Source organism: Penicillium paradoxum (assembly GCF_028828445.1).
Source record: "Penicillium paradoxum strain IBT 22861 chromosome Unknown utg000005l_segment0_segment0, whole genome shotgun sequence".
NCBI classification, from domain to species: domain Eukaryota; kingdom Fungi; phylum Ascomycota; class Eurotiomycetes; order Eurotiales; family Aspergillaceae; genus Penicillium; species Penicillium paradoxum.
The window spans coordinates 1842241-1863642 of NW_026643183.1; the positions used below are offsets into that span (position 1 = coordinate 1842241).

The following is a 21402-nucleotide window of genomic DNA, read 5'->3' on the forward strand; positions in this document are numbered from 1 at the left end:
ACTAGTCCCCATCGGGTGAAACACGGGCCAGGCTTACCCATTCGAGCTGGCAATATTCTCCACTTAGCAGGCGGTCTGGGCTGGTTACCGGGGAAGCGACGGAGTAAACAATGGTTGGCCCAGCCTCCCATATTCCTCTATACTCTTGTCTCATCCCCAGCCTCCAGAGAGCGAGAATCTGTCGATTAGCCTGACGTGGAGTTTTGTGCCAGCTACGAGCCCTTCCCTCCCTTCCATTCTTTCCACACATTCCTCTCCTTCGTATACTTTCCACCCGTACTACACACACAGGCGTCAATTCATATTTCTGACCCATCTCAATAATCCACTTTAGGTCCGAGCCGGAATCCACAGTACTATCGAATATTTTGGATATTCTTCAAAGTACTTCAAGCATCGAACGCATCTTAGGCCATCCGATCTTCATCTCATTCCCCCACATTCTTCCTCCGCATTCCATTCCAACGATCTCGATATTCAAGTGTCAACTCAACCTCACAAACAACTACGCCGCCGGGCGTACAATTGCGTTCTGATATCGCATTCTGTTCGATATACTCCTTCTCGGAGACCCGAGAAGCGAGTCAATACATAATTGAAGGAGTTCGACCTCAAGCTGGTCGTCGTTGAACATAATAATGGCTGGTCCTTTTGCACAAAAATGGGGTCGTAAGTCACAGCATATGGGACATTGACATATAATGACATTGTCACTAATCATTTATGCAGGATTCATTCCTATGATTGGGTACCACCATGTATTGATGATCATTATCGCGGTTGCGATTATCCTATTATGTGAGTGTTTGCCTCACATATGACACACCCCCTGCTGGAATGTGCTAATAAATCGCAGCACTCCTGTTGGCCGGTTGCTCTTCATCATCCCCACAAATACCTGACATCTTCCTCATCTCTCTATACTATGAGCGCTATGATCCTATACGGGATCTCGCCCAAGTCCAGCCAGATGTCCATCTTCCCATCTCCCGTATCGTCGGTGGCGCAGAGATGGAAGTCCGGGTGGGATACTTCGGTATTTGTATTCAGCCAGACGGGGGTTCTTTTATCTGCAATGCCAACGCGACGGCCCTGGCTGAGATTGTCACTGTGGATCAAGATCCCCTCAACCTTATCTGGGTGGCATCGACGTTCAAGGACGCTGTTGTGTTCCCATATCTCCTGTGAGTAAACTATACTTATTTGTATGGTACTGGGAAAGACTAACACATGTGAAGGATTGTCGCTGTCATTCTTGCATTCTTCTGTTTCATCCTTCTAGCAACTTTCCCCGGTTGGCACGAGGAGGTCGACGACTCTGGATCTGAGCGTGAGGTCAAGCCTTTCCCCTCACGACCCGTCTCACAAGCTGCACTAGCCCTCATTTTCGTGTCCTCGGTTTTTGTCCTCGTATCTGTACTATGGCAACACACAGCATCTGTCGCTGCAAGTACGATAGCCCAAGACATGGGCAATGGGAGTGTGAAAAGCGGCGTCGGCTCTTCTGCAATGGTGCTTGGCTGGTTTGGCTTTGTCCTGCTGGTCATAGTAACTGTTGGCCTGTTGGTCATGATATTGAGTATCAGTCTGATCCGCAAACTGACCGATGAGGAATAACGGATTTGATCTCGCCTCAACACCGAGGCAAGAAAACCTTTGCTCTCTTTTTGCTCTTTTCTTCTTTTTACGACTTGCGCTACTTCTCTGCCTACGACATACCTTACCCTTTATAACGGGACGACACAAATGGGAAATGAATAATACCTACGAGCACACGACATATGCTCGCAATTCACGGATTGGATGGATACGGAACACACGACACTTGGGACTGTTTTTTGATTCCCCCGACGGAACTTTGGAATTTGGACAACTGGGATCTTTTTTTTTTTTTACAAACATATTTGAGGCCTTCGATACTCGCATGCTTTCTATTCTTGGGATTCGACACGAGCTATCTGTTTCGTCTCATCTTGAGAAACCATCACATTTGGCAATTCTGTCAATCTCCCGCGATAAGATGTTTTTCCTGAAATAGACCGCAATGTTATCGAGTCACTTTTTGTACACTTGTTTTCTGCTCTTGTTTTTTTCCGAGTGGATTTTTTACTTCTTCTGTTGAGTACCCGGCGTTTGATTGATATGATCATGTATACCACAGCCTTTTTTTTATTCCCATGCTGTGTTCATCTTTTGCTTCTTATGCAACGTTGCAAATCTTAGTTAGTTCTTATGACACGATGTCAGGAAATGATACTCAAGTCATGTCTCCATCATTCAATCCCTTGTATGTTTGACTTTATACCATATCTCCCACATCAGTTGATGATGATTTGACATATATATATCGCTATCTATATTCACAACTTTCCACTGGATTTTTATTTTGGCAAAGATGAGTTCTTATACTGGTCGTTTAAAGATAGTAACAAGTGTGAATAGAATTTGATCTAACAAAAACACGACTTGATATGATGTTAGGTAGACTGCTTCACGGTTGGTATTAGACCACGAAGCCTCGATTACTACTTCAACGATCTATAAAGCCCTAATATCTGGTACATAGAAACCGGTCTCTCTCTTCCCTATCGTCCCCTTCATTTGTACGTTGGGTTCGGAGCAAAAGAATCGTATATCCCAAAGAAGGAACATACTAAACCATCTACCCTTTGTAGTGGCTCAATTCTCAAACCCTGAGTTCTCAAAAGCGACTTGATATCATATTGATGACAAGATCTTCCAGCAAGATTTGACTGACGGGGGCAACGTTCCCCTGATCCCACTGCAGTTTCGAACTTTGCAAGCGGGATGCAGGCGTAAGCCATCTGCAAGCACATACAGGCGTGCATTCACACGGCATTACTGAATTCCAGCCAATGGCATATATTTGACAAAATAAAGAGATATTTTCTGAGAAAGTGTGAGTATCAATGATTTTCCTAAAATAAACAAGCATCCCCGAGTTGTGCCATAGAATGTAGATAAGAAATTTGAGCCTCCATGCGCCGATCCATTGTTGATGCAAGCCGCAACAGAACACGAAAACTCATAAAGGTACAGATAATGTCGGCCAGTCTGTGGATCAGCCCTTCGAATCTGCGGCTTTAGTGACGCCAAGCAAAGCATGAGAATCAATAGTCCATGGAGTAACCACCTCTGGCACTTCCACTATTGTAGCCACTCCTGCCGTCGTTTGTCCCATCATGGCCAATTGCATGGTCATCCAGCGACCTGTACTGGTAGTATTCACCTCGACCGCGACCTCGACCACCACGGCCTCGAGCGTTGGTACCACGCCCGCGTCCGGCGCCTCGACCACGACCGCGATGAGCTCCTCTTCCTCGCGAACTGTCATCGTACTGGTAACGACCGTCACCTCCACCACGCTGGGAGGAGTGGTAGTTGCCGCGGCCATAAGATGGTCCTTCAAAGCCGGCGTTCTGATTTGTGGGACTGTCCTCCTCCTGCTGGAATCGTCTCTTTTGACTTCTGTTCATGATGGGCTCACCCTGACGGAATTCCCCGCTGTCTTCCACTCGCAGAACAACCTTCTCCCCGATCACAGTCTCCAGGGTCGTGGCCTTGTCAGCAGGGATGGGATGCCAGTTTTGGATCTTTCCTGCATCAATGAGACGGGCACCTTTGCGCACAGCTAGTACTACAATAGGCAGTGGATTCTCTGTATGATAAACTTCTGTTGCTGGAATAGGCGCCACGCGGGCTGCCCAGATCTTGTTGTCCAGGTTTCCAGTTCCGGTAATCTGCCATTTTACTTTCTTGCCCATACCTCCAATCTTGTCCAGGATGGAGCGAGGCGCTGGGCGTGGGGTAATTAGGATGCTGTTAGCCATGTACTTGAGGTCATTTGATTCAGCAAGCCCTGGGGGCAGCAGCGGAGCCAGCAAATTCTGCGTTAGGCTGTTTGAATCCTCCGGAGAAAGCAAGTATCCCGTGTAGAAGACGACACGCTTGATATACATCCGTCCACAACGGCTTTTGGTTAAATTCAACGCAGGGTTGCGTAGTGTGAGGTTGTGGGCATTGACCATGCGCTGCACCTCTGCAGTTTCACTGACGGGGTCGAGGTAAGTGCACCCCTCGGTTACCTGAATGACTTCAGAAAGAATCGGCATCCGCGCGCCAGGGGGCGCCTTTTGAAGGTCTCTGTTCAGGCTTTCAAAGAAGTCCCGGAAACCTTTCACACTAGTAACATGTTAATACGCAAAGGTTGGGCCCAAGGGTCTTTGTAATACTCCGTCACAAGACTTACTGCTTGACACGATCCTCGTAGACGCGAATTTCTTCAGCCTGCTCATAAGTGAGAACAAGATCCTCAAGAAAGGCCTGTTTGAAGTTCATTGTGGTCGCAAACCGCTGACTGTTCGGGCCAACCTCGGGCTTGAGACCGATGAGGTCAAATTCAAGTTCCTGACTAGCGACCATCCGCTTGATAACTTCCGCAAAGCCGGCCTCACTTCGACCGGTCAGCAACACTGTGAGCGCATCTTTCTGCTCCATGCTATTCCTGACCAAGCGGAGCTTTGAAGAGTTAGCTGATATGCCCCGAGATGCAATGTACGATAGAAATCACACAATTTGGTCGTTCCACCATCCTTCCCATTTGCGAGGCTCTTCTATCTCCAGGCCTCTTCCTGTGGCACTGAGAATATTGGGGTCATGCCACCATCCTCCATTTGCGAAGCTATCATTCGTTTGCAGGAAACCCACTGAGGACCCATGCCATAATTGTGGGTTCGGTAGGGGACTCAAGAATACTGGAAGCGCTGACGTTAGTGGTCAAGCCTTGTATCTCCTAAGTCTGTCGAGGCTCACAGGTATTATCGAAGTCGTAGACGTGAATCGCACGAATCTGAGAGATCGCTGGCAGAATGTGGTTGTTAGAATCGTTCTCGTGACCACAACAATTGACGTCAGTAGGCATTACCTGGAAGCTCCTTGTTCACGATTGACCAGCGGCGCAGGGATGTAATGGTGTGCGGTGGCCGATGAGAGGCGTGGATCCCGCTTCCTGTGTGCGACATATTGGGAGCGGAGGACCCAAAGCGTGCAAGATTTTCTGAAACGACTGCTTTGGCAGATCGCATTATGACAGAATCGAATTAGAGAGGAGAATGGTGTCAGCGCATAGTCGTGACAAGAGCCAGTTGCCAATTGGACTGAAAAGCAGCAAGCGCGGTGACGGAGCTTCCGAGAAAAGTGGTTTTGCCGCCCGCCCAGAACGTGACCCAGGAACAACCTCAGACACCACCCCTGGCATGTCGCCTGTATGGATGATGTCGATTTGCGACAGGAAATCCTCCAGCGCACTCTCAGGGAGGTAGCTGACGAGGAGAATGAGGCTGCCAATCCCTGCGTTATTTGCCTAGACACTATCACTGAGCCGTGTGTGGCACAGCCATGCCACCATGCGAACTTCGACTTCCTCTGCCTCGTCAGTTGGTTGGAGCAACAGCCTAGATGTCCGCTATGTATGTATACACCATTTATCTTTTTGACTGGATATAACTGACACTACAATAGGCAAGATTGAACTGACAGCCGTGCAATACGAGCTCAACGCCCCGCAAGGCCCAAAGCTATACAAGGTCCCGCCCCCGAGCGCAACAACCCCAACAGTTCCAACTGCAGCTCGGTTGCGCCCAGGCACCCGTTACGGTGCACGAAGAGGACGGCGTCCTTCGCCTCCGCCGCGACCACAGTTAGATGACCCGCTCGAACGCCGGCGCAATGTCTATCGCAACCAAACATACTCTATGCGAGTCGGATCCAATCGACTCTCTCAATACCGAGAACTGACGCCAGAGTTATTCGGTCGGGACGAGGAGCTAGTTTCGCGCGCTCGGAAATGGATCCGTCGCGAGCTCCGAGTCTTCTCTTTCCTGAATCCGGAGCCGGAGCAAGAAGAGAGAACATCTCACCAGGTTTCACGGCCTGGACATCAACGGCTACAGAACCGCAGGGCAAACAATGCCGAATTTTTGCTGGAATACATCATCGCTATCTTGCGCACGGTTGATCTCAAGGGGAGTGCCGGACAAGCGGAGGAGCTGTTGCGCGAGTTCATCGGACGAGATAATGCCTGCCTCTTTCTCCATGAATTACAGGCATGGCTGAGGAGCCCCTATACTTCCCTGGAAGACTGGGACCGTCATGTTCAATACTCCGTTACTCCGCGGAATACATCTGACGGAGGGTATAGGACTCCTGATGGTCCGGACCGAAGGCCGACCCCTGTGAGCAATCGGAGTAGGCCACAGAGAGCCCGGAGACCATACAGGTCCAGGTCGCAGGAGGCGCTTGATCGCTCAAGGCGGCTGCAACAGGCTCAACAGCGATATAATCCATATTAGACCAGCGACTCTAGACGAAGTTATCTGTACCATTGTGTACTTCTACAAAACGATGACTTTCTAGAACAATAGACCATTAGCACGAATTATAATGATATATAGATTCAAAACGCTATGAATATCCTTGCTATCTATGCTTTAGTATGTATGCAATCGTCATTTCATGAAAAACAGAATTGTCCGGTTTTTACTTCCGGCGGAAACGCCCTCCTCTGCCACGCGAGAAGCCTCCTCTGTTGATGCTTAAGGACCGATAGTTCGCATGAGCCTGAGGGTTGATCCTCCGGGCGTGTGGCTTTTTTGCTTCAGTCGTAGAAGGCTTCTTCGGAGGTTTGCCCAGGGGTTCTTGATCCTTCTGCTTCGCAGCGGACAATGAAACAGCTTCCTTTATTCTCTCCGAGAAGCTCTTGGGCTTGGCGGCTAGCTTTGACTTTTCTCCAAATTCCGGATCATCGTCCGAGTCCGGCTCGAACTCAGCCTCCGTATCAAGTTCAGGCTCCGACCTGGTGTGAAGAGAGGCGGCATCATCCGCCCGCTCGATATCACTTGGGACATCGTCCCAGCCATCCGTAGCAGCAGGTAGCTGTTGCGTCTCTGCAACAGCTACGACTTCATCCTCTCTACCCAAGTCCCCATTCCTCACGAGAGCTGGGTTGGATTTGGGCTTCGGCTGAGGGACAACGGGCCTCATAATCACTCTTCGCGTCGTCCGTTTTTGGCCCTTCTTCTTGTATTTGCGATTCACATCCGGTCCTTGCCCATCTTCAACCTGGTTCCTCGCAGCTTCCTCTGCCTCTGCCTCTTCCTCCATCTCGCGCATCACATCCCAGTCGTCTTCCATCCGATCCTCTTCCATATCTCGCAGGCCTTGTACCAAATGCGATAGTCCCTTGCTGGCAAATCTTTGCGGTTTTCGAGAAACAATAGGACTAAGCCCTGCAACATCATGGTTGGCACTGGGTGGGGGGTATCGACCGGAATTAGAGCGCCGAAGGAAAGATGGTGTGCCAGACAAGGCTTCTTGAGGTGATATTTCATGGGCCGGGTTTAGTGATCTTGTCTTTTGCGCATCTTCATTATCTGCCGCTTCGACCATGGCGGCGTAGCGCATTGTCGTCGGTGTTGCGAACAAATTTGCTAGATAGAACTGTTTGGTCTCGGATGCAGGGGTTCGCGCAAGCCTCGGTGTTTCCTGCTGTGGCTCTTCTTCCGGAACTTCGGGAATAGTCTCAACGGGCCTTCGCTTAGATGGGGTCCGGAAGGTAGCTGCTAGGTTGTTCGTTTGCCTTCTGGAGGAAGGTGTTCCACCACTCCCACCGGATTCAGATATCATGTCGAAAAGTCCCAATGTTCTTCCATCGCGCTGAGGTGTAGGCCCAATTGCAGCCTTGAACGGAGATGGTCCTGGCTGGTGCGTACTGGGACTGAAGAGCCTGCGAAGAGTCGATGGCGAGTCATATGGATCGAGTTCCGCAGGATGGTGAATGGTGCGATTATTGGATGGAGTCGCAAAGAGACCTCTGGAGGCCTTGCGAGGTGTCGTTTGAAACAATCCACCGCCTTGGCCTGGGGGAGATGCATGCTTCCGCTTTTTGGAGTTACTTTGCAATGCCTCCTGTCGACTATTTTCACGTCTGCTAAGGGATGCTTCGAGAGCCTTTAGACGACCGTATTCCTTGTACTTGGCAGCTGAATTATTGATAATTTTTCTAAATTAGCGGATCATGCCCTCGTAGCTCCATGCGACATAAAACAATTGGCATACCGATTTCTGCGTTCTGTTTAATATCATGGCGTCCGGCTTTGCGACCACCATTGTCCGATGCAAAGGCCTTTTCCCATGTTTTTAATTCTGCGCGAACATTTAAGGCTTGAGCTGCAATTTCAGCACTCGAACTGAGAACAATGTCGGCCATAATTGAACTGCGTGGGTAGACAGCCTTAGAAGGGGAGGAGTATGGCTGTAAAGGTTCCCGTGACTTCCCAATAGGTGATACGCGTCACGCGACGTGAATCAATTAACATTCGCCTGACTAAAACAGTAGGCGGTTTAATTCTGCCGACTCCTTCCGAACTTGGGCGGTACGTACGTACCATTCTGCCCCAAAAGCGAGGTTAAGGATCAGCCTTTCGCCCTTCGGGGCATATGGTCAAAAGAAAATATACAGAGAAGATTAGCATGGCCCCTGCACTAAGGATGACACGCTCAATCAAAGAGAAGCACCAATTTTTTTTTTCCTTTACTGGATTGTTTTCGAGGTTCGAAGCTGTGGGTCTATTTATGGGACGATTACTGCCTTTAATTGGGCTTTCGCTTTTGGGCCATCACGTGGCACACCGAGGCTCGGCGTTCGAGACCCACATGGGCTCGAATAGGGCGGGTCCATACTTGAGAGCCTCAGGCACTGTGCCTTCCTCTTTTGGTCCATCGGGAAAGAACGGAGGTTAAATGGAACTTTAAGGATCTGCCTTTTGCCCTTCAGGGCATTGTGGTTATCTGAAAATATACAGAGAAGATAAGCATGGCCCCTGCACTAAGGATGACATGCACTATGTACAAAAAGCTAACACTTTTTTTTCTTTGCAGGTTTATATTTGATATGCCAGTCCTGGAGCGTGGGTCTTATTACCCCATATCACGACTTAATTGGATCAATCTAGAAATTCCACGTGATAGGATAATGTTCGAGGTTCGCACAATGCGTGCGCAAAGTGGAGCCCACCTCGGAGTTCGAGATCCGCAAAGAGCGGGCTTGGGATTTAACTGACCAATCACATGTGTGTATTTCTTGAGCCTCACACCTGGCCCTCAAGGTGGACTCGGGCCAGTGACAAAGTCTTCTCCTCCATCCATGGGAATTAGTTCTGTTTCAAGATTAATCAGAGTATTGCTATCTGTTTCCAAGTTCCAATCATTTGTGCTCCCGTTGTATCTGCTTAAAATGCCACCTAGGGATGACATAGTCAAACCCACTCCATGACCATCATTTTTCTTCGGATAATGAATCAATGGTTTTTCTTAAAACAATTTAGCTACCCAGCTCAACATATTTATGCACTTGGTTTATAGCTAGACTGTCTTCAACGTTACAATCCATATGATTGAAGAAGGCTCATTATCGCAGAAGAACAATTTGGGGGTTCTTTCGTTCTCTGTCGTGTGAGAGTCGAACTTAGGTGTGATATTCGTAAACTTGACTTAATATGTATCCATAGCTTTGAGAGTTGGTTTCTTTTTATCCCGAGGCAGACCGTTGGGATACAAGAGAATATTCCAATTCGGGAGGATGTTCGGCACTACGCAATAAATTCTGGATATGGAGGACTTTGGCAAGAAAAAAAATCTCGGTGCAATAATATTCGAAGTGCCGCATAAATTGACGAGGTCATGTACCTTAATATGTACTACTATAGGTATCTATAAAACAGCTCATTACAATGATTTTACAGCGATGTCTTTGTCTAGTAGAGTTTATACGGCTTCACGGAAAAATAATCGTAATGAAATGCTAGACTCACATGCAGTGATATTTCTATGCATAAATATGAAATCAATCTTGAAGCACTAGACAGATAGATGTCCATAACGGAGCGGTATATGTCTGTATCTAATTTGGACTGAAATGAGATAAGCATGAACACTACCTAGGTAAGATATTGGACAAGCAATATGCTAATCATCTTCCGTTTTTTTTTTCTTTTTTTTCATTATTTCATCATTCTCCTTTTTCCTTCCGGTCCAATGATATTGGGATCGGTGATTGCAGTTCTCGTCGGGGAAGACCCCGCATAACTCCGAGAACATCCACATTCAGGGGAAGATAAGGCTGCGATAAGCCACAAGCTAACCCGATATGGACCCATAACAGTCACATGGTAGTGTCATGTGACTCCCCCCGCATTCGTTATACCTACCTCCTAGGTACCTAGGTAGTTTCGCGTCTCCGCTTTCTCGGTTATTTCTGGCCACGACCTTTCCCAACTCATTTTAGTCTCGTTTTGGCCTCAGCTTAATTCGTATTGTACCGCGATGACAACTGTACAATTATGCCCCCAAAACGTGAGCGTACGGTTCAAGGCTCGTGTTGGCCCTGCAAACACCGCCGGGTGAAGTGCGATCTAAGGAAACCTTCATGCCAGAAATGCGTCACCTCCGGAGCAGAATGCTGCTATGACAAGCTTCTGATTAGATGGAAAAAGGCACCGACGCAACCCTTCCCCATGTATCAATCCCCGTATATGGGCCTCAATATGCACTTCAAAGACAATACCTTGGCCATCGGAGATATCAAGGCTCTTGAGTACTTTCAATTCACTGTTTGGCCTCTTTTCACAACTGCTGTACATCCATGCCCACCACCTATACCTCTGGCTATGGAATGTCAACCAGTACTCCTGGCTGTGTGTGAATTGGCCGAGGCACATCGCACCCTACGAGACGAAGCTGGGAGTAGCACGGTGAGCGCACAGTTTGATAAACGAATGAGCTGCTTGGCTTCCGTCAGAGAACAACTTCGAAAAAACAATACCAATCATGCAGCACTCTCACCTCTGTTGGTCGCAGTCTTTCTTCTGTATTTCCTGGACGGCTATATCGAATGTGGCCACCAATCTGCATCGACGGCAAGTCACCACGTGGGTGTCCAGGCGATCGTCGATCATCTCGGAGGCTTCACAGCTCTCATTAGAGTGGGCCAGAAAGACATCACCATGTTATTATCAGAGTTCGCATCCACAGACTTGACAAAGGCTCTGCTGGATGACCGGCCCCCTTGCTTTCCCGCTGAGATCTGGACACAGATAGAACACGGGACAGTCTGGTGGGACCAAGAAACATACAATGGCACGACGCTGGCGTCGGTGTTCAGGATCATGGCAGAGATGTCTTTATACCGCCAGCAAATCAAAGGAGGAGACTTCGAGGTGTTCTCAATGGAAGTGGTACAGGGCTTTGAGCGGTGTTTACAACCCTCATTCCTGGTTCTCAATCTCGACCATATCAGCAATCCAGATACCTACACTGGACATGAATCAACCCTCGAACCAAGGATGCAAGCTGATTCTTTCACACGTGCCTTTCAGCATAGCGCTCTCATCTATCTCTACCGTGCAATTTGCGGCCTTCCCCCGAGACACTTTCTGGTACAACAGCATGTGCAGTCATGTGCAGAGTGCATCAAAAGTATCTCGCCTCTCTCTAAGGCTCACAACTGTATAATATTTCCTTTGTACGTCATGGGAGCTCATACTTTCATGCAAGACCAGCAGGCATTTGTCTTGGAGAGATTTGATGCTATATACCAATATTTGCGTTTTAATTCTGTACTTTTGGTCCGCGCAGCGTTGGAAGAATTATGGAAGTCACCTCGACATGATGGGAACTGGTGGGATATGTTCAGATCTTTAGGTGAACACGTGCTGGTGATTTAGCCTCGAGCTGTATTTATCATGTGGAGCGTTGAAGTGACAATTGGATTTCCATCCATTTGACATCCCAGTCTGTTCTGTATCAATATTTGAACTGTGGCAATGGATTTATTGGCAATATCGATCATATCCCCCTTTTCTCACTTTGGATCCTTGAGCAGTTTCGGTGCCAGGTACTGTGTCCTCGAGCATTCATTGGATGTGTGGTTTCTTCGGCATGGACTATCTGTGCTGGCTCTGGGACTGTGCCATTTTCTGAAGTACTTTCTCTTTGAGACAGCATTTTGTCGACTCCTGAATCACTTCTCGGGTTGGTTGTTCCCGAGGTTGTCAACCCCGCGTTCTCTGACGGATTGCTTGTATTAATGATTGCAGGTATTGTAGCACCGGCTTGGTTGAGGTCAGATCTTTTGTATCTGATCATCAGCTCATCTGCCAGTGGTCCTTCGTCCATGACAACCCCAAACCGATCTTTGGCTTTATTCTGGGCCCTGTGAAGTGACCTGTAAAGGGCATACTTCACCATCGCCTCCGCATATCGAACCAGGTACCTATGTAGATAGGAATGGGTATCCGGCGTATCGCACTACAGAATGTTGGTGGTGAACCAGTACGCTAGCAATTTAGACATTACTTCCTCTATATATTTAATTTTTTTAAAAAGAGAAACCACATCTTGATCTACTAATTTTTAAATGCACCAAATGAGGCTCAACCATTTCTGCCTGCCAGCCGGACCGTTTACCCAGCACTAGGGCAGTTGCTAAACCAGAAACGCCACGGCTTACACTGAGTCCCCCAATGACGACTATCAGCATGGGCTCTCAGAAATGCGGGGGTCATACGATTACGAATATTTCTGCCTAGATTGGATCTCATAAAATGTGCCCTGGGTAGGGTTGAATCCTTTCACTTTGCTTTCAGGATAACTTTCAACCTCATCACCACCCACAATGACACTGTCCTCGGAACACTCTCCATTTGATGAAAAATTTGATACCCTTGTCAAAGATCAACTGGAAAAATGGAAAGTTCCTGGATTGAGCATCGCGATTATACATGGCTCCAACACTTTCACCAAGGTAGCGAACCAGTCGATTCCACGCTCTATACTGAATACTCACCAACTCTCCAGGCATATGGAAAAGCAGAACTGCCAAACGATAGCATAAACAAGCCATCTCGAGACATGACAACTGATGCATTATTTGCAGCATGTAGCACAACCAAGGCTTTTACCGGTGCTGCTACTTCCATCGCAATCCAGGATAGCAAGACTAGCAAATCCCCAATTGACTGGGACACATCCCTGTCTTCTATAATTCCAGACGACTTTGTTCTGGGTAACGAGTACGCAACCAAAAATATCACATTGGAAGATGCTCTCTCGCATCGGTCGGGTATGCCAGAGCATATGTGGTCTTACGCTCTTTTCCCAAGGGAGACAACACCAGGTTCGGTAGTTCGTGCCATGCGACACTTGCCCCTTGCAACACCGCCGCGCACCAAATACCACTATAGCAACCACATGTTGATTGCCGTATCGCATGCACTGGAGACACACACAGGCCAAAAGCTAGGATCTTACCTGAAGAAACGCATATGGGATCCACTCGGCATGAATGAGACCTACTTTTCTGCAAGTGAAGCAAGATCAGATCCATCAAGTGCCGGGAAAATAGTTCAAGCATATGACTGGGTTCCTACAGACGGCGGCGCATTTATCCCGAAGCCCGATAATGACTGGCCAGGCAACAGTGGCGCCGGGGCGATTTACAGTAATGTCCTCGATTATTCACGCTGGGTGCGTGAGTTGATTGAGAGAAATGGACCTTTGAAAGGCCATGACAGCTTAACGGCTCCGCGGACAATCCACTTTCAGAAGGGCGATTTGAATTTCCCCGCTCCGTACCATGGATATGCGCTCGGATGGTTCGTGGATAACTACCGTGGACAAGATCTCTATAGTCATGGCGGTGGCTGGCCCGGCTATGCGAGCTGGGTTGGCTTCGTGCCCGAGAAGCAGTTTGGATTCGTGGTTATGGGCAACTCGTTTTCGGCTCGATATGCTGCGTTTAGACTGGTTACCTATCTTCTGGATAGGCGGCTTGGTCTAGCGAGTGATCCAAAATACGAAGAGCAGATTGCTGCATGTATAGCGAGTCAGGAAGAAGAATGGAATGGCAGGCTCCACAATGAAGACTCTAATGATTCCAAGCAACGGTTGTTCTCCCGTTTGCCTGATCCTCCGATTCCTCATGCTTTGCCCTTATCGGAATATACTGGGACTTACAGACACGCCACCGGTTTGGCTATCACGCTCGGGATCAAGCCGGACGGACTCATTGCTGATCTGCGAGATCAGCCAATTGTGAGTAAACTATCTCTTGCCCATGCAAGCGGTGAGTTTTTCGTCGGTAGAATTCATGACAAAGGCGTCAACTTGCTTCCAGCCTTCCCTGTGGAATTCTATATCGACGCTGAGGGAGTAGTGGCAAGAGTTGGGCTTCTGTTGGAACCTGACATGAAAGGAGAAAAACTCTGGTTTAGTCGCTGTGGGGGTTGAGGGTTTGTGTTCTGATAGGAATCAAAAAGAGGCTTTGAAGTATATCAAGAATTAGAATACAGAAATCAGAAAGCTTCTGAGAAAAAGGATAGCAGATACTACTTGGAAAAGTCAGGTTCCCCCGACGTATATATAGCTTGGTTATACCTTCATCATTATATCCTACGATGTAAAACAGCCATGCTAACTCGTGGGCATCACTTTTGGTATGTCGTAGCCCTGAGTCCTATGTTCAGTGTAGGTACGGAGTATACCTAATATCTCAAGGGTCAGGTACGCAGGTACGCGCACGGCCGCTTAGCGGGGCTGTGTCAACGGAAGGATCGGAACTGGAATTGGTGAAAAAGAAGAGACGAAGCGGCTAAAGTCATGAGAGAATGTGAGAACCAGGGGCACTCCCGATCAATAGTTAACCTTATCTATACTCCGTAATGAATCCCGTCCAAAAACAGGGAAAAACAGAAAAAAAAAATCAAAAAATCAAAACTGCAACGTCGGCCGCACTTTCCGCATTGGGCGGTGCAAAGTGGGACCACGTCAGCCGGAGAAGCCCTTGAAGCGCGTTCTTCCCCCCAAACTTCCAAACATCTCGGACGTAAGATCTCTCTTCAGTATAACCCGAGTCTCCATAGATGGACGGCCAGGGAACTGCTCAGCCTGAGCGGGTGCGCAAGCGGCGCCGCCGCACAATGGCCTGCACCCAGTGCCGCACCCGCAAGTTGCGATGCGATCGCGAATATCCCACTTGCAGTCGGTGTCTGAAAAGCAGAACCCCAACCAAATGCACGTATGAGGATGGGTTTCTATGGCAGCAGCCCGCTACAGTAGCCACCACTGCATTTCCATCCGATCGCGGTTCTGCATTCATTCCCAGAGTTGACCCGGCCCCCGTCAACACGCCTTCGGATTCGGGAATGCAGACAGCATCTACTCGGACAGACCCTCTATCGGCGAGTGCGCCTCGCGGGGCAATGGCTGGTAGTCCAATGCATCACGATTATCACGGTCTTACCGGGAATGCTCTGGCGCCCCCTTATAGACATTCGCCACACGATAAAGAGCGAAAAGATTGCTTTTTGGAAACGGTACTGGGTGCTCCCAGAGCCGCGGTCAATCAGGAACCTTATGTGAACACGGGTCTTTTACAGCGTCCTAAGCGCCCGGCGCCGGCGCCAGAGCAGGATATGCAAGGGCCATCGCAAGTGGACGATGAGCATATTCACGAGGCAGAAGAGGACCCGCTGTCGCTGGGGGATCAGCTAGATATATCCCCTCGCATTATGATGAGAGGTCGTGAAACCAGAACGCGATTCAGTGGATCGGGGATTTTTGCCAATCTTGTAGCACAGGTCTGTCCTCTTTCATTATCCGAGTCGTCAAAAATGGTAGTCATGTGAATGCTGACTCCCCTGTAGTTTCCGGATATCAGATCTTTTGCAGAGGAGATCAGGCTCTCTACGCCAATCTTTGCTCAACTTCAGCCAGACCTGAAGAGGGTGAAGCGCGGGCTATTAAAACGCATGGTGCTTAACCAGCCCTTCCCCGAGCCTACTACGGCTTCACTTCTTAGCATGCTGCCCTCGCGCGGTGTGGTTGATGAGCTGGTCGGTTTGTATCTCACTTATATCGAGTCGACTTACCGCATATTCCATGTCCCGACCTTCTTACGAGAGCTTGATCAACTCTGGGCCATACGAGAGAACCCAGCCACGATATCCGCTGCATTCACAGCCCAAGTGCTGTTAGTTCTTGCCTGTGCATGGAATCTTGCGGACTTGGCCAATCTTCAGTCAAAGAATATGGGCGAGCTTAAATGTCAGACCGCAATTGAATGGACGCTGCACGCAGGAAAATGGATTGATAATCTCCACACCAAGCGTCCGGAAATTACATCAATGCGACTTTCTATTCTATTAATTTTGGCGCAAAACTCGCTCGGGATGAAACGTAGCCAGGCTTGGCTCACAACAAGCACCCTGGTCAAGCAAGCGATGATGGCAGGATATCATCGCGATCCAAGCCGATACGCACGGATTTCGATATTCAACAAAGAGATGCGACGGCGGATTTGGACTACCATCGTAGAGTTGGACTTGCAAGTCGCTCTTGACCGGGGAATGCCACCATCAGTACAGAGCTTTGACTATGATGCGTCTCCGGGGCTGAATATTTTCGATGATGAGCTACATGAGAACACCACTGAGATTCCTCAAAATCGGCCATTGGGCGAAATTACTGACATGTCGTTCCAATCTGTGTTGAGTCGGTCGCTACCACTCCGTCTCCAGGCATGTTCTCTGATGCACTCCCCACGGATCAGCTGTCGATACGAGGATATTCAGCGCCTGGACGGGGAGCTCACCCGACATCTTTCTCGGATCCCCGGGTGGGTGACAGGGGACCCTAATGACATTGTCCTCCAACAAAAGGTGACTCTGTGGAAAGCTTTGATTGAGACAAAACTTTCTCAATGTCTACTATCTGTTCACACTCCTTTCGCCATTGAATCACGACGAGAACCACTCTTTGCTTCTTCCGCACGCTCTCGCATGGATGCGGCAGTCAGGATATTGTCCACCCAGCGACGGCTTCACGATATTTCACGACCACTATCGCTGTGTATGCTTGGCGAATGGACTCTCCACGCCTATATTTCCGTCTGCCAGTTGCTACACACAACGGAATCTAGCACCGGTAGGTTCTCCTTGGAACCTATCTCACGTTGAGAACCTTCACTTATACTTTCGCAGTTGCTCCCCTCTACCCCAGCTCCTCAGCTTTCCTTCTTCATAATATTCCTGGTATCCCAGAATCACTCCTCTCGCTTGTTGAAACCACCCTGATCGCGCTCGAAGAGCGCTCCCTCCAACTCACGAAAGGAGCAAAAGACTATTATTTCTTATCAACCATTGTTGCCCTCGTTAAAGCCCGACTTTGGCCGACACAAGCATTGATGTATAAGCAACAGGTCGTGGAACGGGTTTTATCATTCGCGCAAGTCCTTTTCTCTCGACATACGAACTGCGACCACCTCGGCGACAAGGGGTTGGGCAATTTCAAGAACAACCAGCTTGCTGCATTTATGGCCGCCCCGGCCATGGTGCCTGTCATGCCGGCCGAGTTTGATCCCGGTGGGATGCTCCCGCCACCACATCCTGGCTCGAACGTGAGTTGCATGATCTTTCTCCCACCTTTTCTTGGCTATTTTTCGTATTAACTCTGGCTTCTAGCAACCTGATGAGTTTGACCCTTTCTTGGAGATCTTCGATTGGGAGGACTTGACAAGCATGACGTTTCCCTGTTGAGGAGCGCGGTTTGGAGAGACGGCTTGAATCTCTGGTACGGGTAATGTACAACATGTGCTTGATCATTTCGGTATCTGTTATGCGCTTTCAATTGTATATAGTAAACCTTGTTCACCGAATACGAATACTCTGAATGCCCAGAGCAAAGTCCGGTTTATCAGGGAAATCCAAGGCAATGCGAACAATAGTTGCGTAATTGCGAATGTTGTGTCCTGATTGTCTGCGGTTCCACCATGAGATCATGATCGGGCAGATCAGAACGCGATGTAAGGGAGCTCGGGGAAAAGAAACCATCGATGCGTGTGCCTCGATATCGCACGGAGCTCTGTTTGCACCCTTGCTCTCAGATGCCGAGGTTGATACTTCTACACTAGATGTTCCTTTTCTCTAGTTTTTGCAACTAGAGCGTTATTCTTAGTGAGTCTTGCCTTTTCGCGTGGAGAGGCTATGAATCGTCTGGTAGCTATTGTGGGGAGCGATCTGCAATAAGTGATCGTCGCAGGTCTTGAGATCGGAGGGGTACAATGTCGTCCCAGTGTGTACTTTGGACGAGTAGGATAGTGTATGTAGCTTGCATTATAGACTGTAGATATCAAAAAGGAAATAAGCAATGAAATAAACATTGCAGCCATAGAGCTCAATCTGACGACAACAGCCAATCGGCGCGTGTAGCTGCGCAGTGGCTTGCAATAGGCTCTGCGGGTCTAGTACCAGCAGGTACCGCGGTTCCACGCATATGATGGCCTGGGAGAGAGGTACCCCCAGGTACCACACGAAAATAGCCTTTCCAGGCCCGCTAAAAGACCGGCTTTGAATTGACATCGTGAGGCTCGAGGGCTGTGTTTTGTGTTTTTTGTGTCTTTTTTGTTCTCTTCTCTTCTTCTGACTTTGCCACTTGCATGTTTGACCATGTGTTTTGCCCTTCCTTGCTTCAATCCCCCGCCAAATCTCTCCCCAGTTTACTTCTTGCCGCATTGGCAATCCCATTCCAACATTAAAGAGAAGAACAACGCCATGTGTATTCCGATCTGATAACTCCCATCAATTCCCCGGCCAGCTAAGCCAATTCTCCGAATCTCCCTTTAGAGCTCTAACACAGAGATAACCCTTTGTACATAACCCCATACATAACCACGATGCATCTCCCATTCCTGTCAACGATCCTCACGATCACAGCCTCGCTGGTGGGCGCCATCCCAGCCCAAACACACGTCTCGCAAGTCTACCAAACCACCGACACATACCCACTTTCAAACCCAGGCCACCTCCCTGCGCACGACCCAAACATCCTCCTCCACGACTCGACCTACTACCTCTTCAAAGGCGGCATCAACATCCCAATCTTCAAATCCGCCAACATTTCCGGTCCCTGGGAAAAGCTCGGCACAGTGCTATCCACCGACAGCATAGTCCCCAAAGGCAATCGCACACGACCCTGGGCACCGACCACAATCGCAATAAACGGCACCTTCTACTGCTACTACACCCTCAGCGCAGCAGGGTCCCGGGATAGCGCCATTGGCGTCGCAATGACCACCGCACTCAATGGCACATGGACTGACCACGGCGTGGTAATCAATACCGGTACCGGTGCTGGCTCGGCCGTGTGGCCGTATACGATTACGAACGCCATTGATGCGTCGGTGATCGTTGAGCGGAACTCCAGCCAGGCGTATCTGAATTACGGGAGCTTCTGGCATGGGATTTGGCAGGTGCCGCTGGCGGAGGATATGCTTTCTGTGCAGAAGGCAGATGATCCCGATGCGGTGCAGTTGACGTTTATGCCAGGTGCTAGGACGAAGCCTCAGGAGGGATCGTGGATGAGCTTTCGGGATGGGTTTTATTATGTTTGGTTCAGCCATGGGAAGTGTTGTAATTTTGAGAATGGATTCCCGGGGCGCGGGAAGGAGTATAGTATTCGCGTTGGGAGGGCGGCGAATGCGAGGGGACCGTTTGTGGATCGCGAGGGGAGGTCTTTGCTTCAGGGAGGTGGCACGGTGGTGTATGGTTCTAATCATGGGGTGGTTTATGCGCCTGGTGGATTGGGTGTCTTGGAGGGGGATGCTTCCTCGGATGTTCTTTACTATCATTACTTGAATACTTCGATTGGGTTTGAACATAAGGTGGGTTTTGGTTTTGTTGGGAGTTGGATTTGGGACTGACTGTTGGAATAGCAAGCTCAACTGGGCTGGAATTACCTTGAATATGAGGATGGCTGGCCGGTTACTGTTGGAGGCGAGAATTCTACTACAACTAATGCTGCTACCATTCATGGACGGCCTGGTTGGGGGTGTCTGATGTCGGTTTTTGGTGAGTAAGTACCGCTTCAGTCTCTCTGCGCTCTATACTCACCCCGTTTACAGGCTTATGGCTGTACATATGGTCATAGCAGTGGCTCTACCATGCATCCTACTCAGATTCCCGATTTTGCTTCATCTTGCTTTTCAGCGACTGCATGTAGCTAGCAGTCTTGGCGATGGTGTTTTGGTTAGATTTCCGCACTACGACTGTTATATAGCGAGCATCTCAATCGGTTTATATTCAATGCATATCATCGGCATACCAAGCCATGTCGTTAACTAATCATGCTATTGTCCTCGCTAACAAGATCTGAAACAAACTTCTCCATTCAATCCCATCCACCATCAACACTGACAACCTGCCCAGTAGTATACGACGCAGCATCACTGAGCAAAAACACTACCGTCTGCGCCACCTCATCCGCAGTTCCATGACGCGGAATCGCAGCCGGCGGGTCACTAATCTCACCCTGAATCTCCCTAGCCTTCTCCAGCAAAGGCGTCAAGATACTCCCACTAAAGACCCAAATCAGCAAACACCCCCAAACACAGCACCAATCCCCAAATACTCACGGCGCAATAGCATTAACCCTAATCTCCGGCCCAACCTCTTTAGAAACCGACCTCGTCATCCCAACAACCGCATGCTTCGTCGTCGAATACCCCGCATGCAACGCAAACCCCTTCAACCCCTGAATACTCGACGCATTAACAATACTCCCCTTCCCCCCAGGAGCAGTCTGCATAATCGCCTTCAACTGCGCACGCATACAAAACATCAACCCCGTAACATTAACCCGCATCAACATCTCCCACTCCGCATCATCCTGGTCAACAAACCTCCCCGTCCCATGCTTCTTGCCAATCGTGCCAGCCATATTCGCCGCGCCGTCCAACCGCCCGAAATGCGCCACCGTACCGGCAATCCAGTCATTCACGGCCGCCGCGCTGCCAATGTCCAGCGCGGTAGTGGTGATCGTTGCAGCCGTTGAAGCGCCGAATTCAGTCTCGATGGTTGTGCGCGCGGCGGAGAGGACTGTCTCGCTGAGGTCTGCGAGGGAGAGGAGGGCGCCTTGCGCGTGCAGCTGGCGGGCGACGGCTAGGCCGATTCCGCCGAGGCCGGTTACGGCGTAGACTTTGCCTTTGACGGAGTCCATTGTGATGGGGGAGTTCAATTGCTGGGCTTGCTGGGGGGAATGGGGAATGGGGGTATATGTGTGCGAAGACTGGGTGGCATTTGGGTCCATGTGGGATGGGATGGTTACGTTCGGTTTGGCGGGGATAGACCGTGGGGTCGGAGATGCTCCGTGGCCAATCTGTGGACTGGCTCGGGTATATTGGAGGGTTTGTATAGAGATCGGCTAAATTGTAACGTTGGAGTCTGTGCCCGAGAGGAATTGGTATATGGCTTTGAGCACTTTACGGGGAAACCC

The 21402-nt window shown here is 49.3% G+C and overlaps 9 protein-coding genes across 9 annotated transcripts; 5 read left to right on the top strand and 4 right to left on the bottom strand.

Moving 5' to 3' along the window:
* Positions 1-638: 638 nt before the first annotated feature.
* Positions 639-1617, top strand: N7457_005730 (Fig1 domain-containing protein; the record flags this gene model as incomplete). Its single annotated transcript, XM_057176774.1, has 4 exons — positions 639-669; positions 730-798; positions 857-1184; positions 1239-1617. 4 exons carry the CDS (start codon positions 639-641, stop codon positions 1615-1617), a joined length of 807 nt encoding a protein of 268 aa, XP_057031076.1.
* Positions 1618-3131: 1514 nt separating this feature from the next.
* N7457_005731 (rRNA 2'-O-methyltransferase fibrillarin-like protein) lies at positions 3132-5105 on the bottom strand (the record flags this gene model as incomplete). Its single annotated transcript, XM_057176775.1, has 5 exons — positions 3132-4203; positions 4271-4539; positions 4594-4775; positions 4834-4881; positions 4946-5105. The coding sequence occupies 5 exons, from the start codon at positions 5103-5105 to the stop codon at positions 3132-3134; spliced, it is 1731 nt and encodes a 576-aa protein (XP_057031077.1).
* Positions 5106-5287: 182 nt separating this feature from the next.
* N7457_005732 (RING finger domain protein) lies at positions 5288-6371 on the top strand (the record flags this gene model as incomplete). The annotated part of the gene is made up of 2 exons (XM_057176776.1): positions 5288-5489; positions 5542-6371. 2 exons carry the CDS (start codon positions 5288-5290, stop codon positions 6369-6371), a joined length of 1032 nt encoding a protein of 343 aa, XP_057031078.1.
* A 187-nt stretch (positions 6372-6558) lies between these two features.
* On the bottom strand, positions 6559-8287 carry sld2 (the record flags this gene model as incomplete). Its single annotated transcript, XM_057176777.1, has 2 exons — positions 6559-8060; positions 8137-8287. 2 exons carry the CDS (start codon positions 8285-8287, stop codon positions 6559-6561), a joined length of 1653 nt encoding a protein of 550 aa, XP_057031079.1.
* Positions 8288-8486: 199 nt separating this feature from the next.
* N7457_005734 (uncharacterized protein) lies at positions 8487-8918 on the bottom strand (the record flags this gene model as incomplete). Its single annotated transcript, XM_057176778.1, has 2 exons — positions 8487-8646; positions 8881-8918. The coding sequence occupies 2 exons, from the start codon at positions 8916-8918 to the stop codon at positions 8487-8489; spliced, it is 198 nt and encodes a 65-aa protein (XP_057031080.1).
* Positions 8919-12751: 3833 nt separating this feature from the next.
* On the top strand, positions 12752-14364 carry N7457_005735 (Peptidase S12 Pab87-related C-terminal; the record flags this gene model as incomplete). The annotated part of the gene is made up of 2 exons (XM_057176779.1): positions 12752-12880; positions 12934-14364. The coding sequence occupies 2 exons, from the start codon at positions 12752-12754 to the stop codon at positions 14362-14364; spliced, it is 1560 nt and encodes a 519-aa protein (XP_057031081.1).
* A 632-nt stretch (positions 14365-14996) lies between these two features.
* Positions 14997-17669, top strand: N7457_005736 (putative C6 transcription factor; the record flags this gene model as incomplete). Its single annotated transcript, XM_057176780.1, has 4 exons — positions 14997-15713; positions 15780-17058; positions 17115-17530; positions 17595-17669. 4 exons carry the CDS (start codon positions 14997-14999, stop codon positions 17667-17669), a joined length of 2487 nt encoding a protein of 828 aa, XP_057031082.1.
* Positions 17670-18805: 1136 nt separating this feature from the next.
* N7457_005737 (uncharacterized protein) lies at positions 18806-19987 on the top strand (the record flags this gene model as incomplete). The annotated part of the gene is made up of 2 exons (XM_057176781.1): positions 18806-19792; positions 19844-19987. 2 exons carry the CDS (start codon positions 18806-18808, stop codon positions 19985-19987), a joined length of 1131 nt encoding a protein of 376 aa, XP_057031083.1.
* Positions 19988-20298: 311 nt separating this feature from the next.
* N7457_005738 (SDR family NAD(P)-dependent oxidoreductase) lies at positions 20299-21216 on the bottom strand (the record flags this gene model as incomplete). The annotated part of the gene is made up of 2 exons (XM_057176782.1): positions 20299-20485; positions 20543-21216. 2 exons carry the CDS (start codon positions 21214-21216, stop codon positions 20299-20301), a joined length of 861 nt encoding a protein of 286 aa, XP_057031084.1.
* Between the last annotated feature and the right edge of the window lie 186 nt (positions 21217-21402).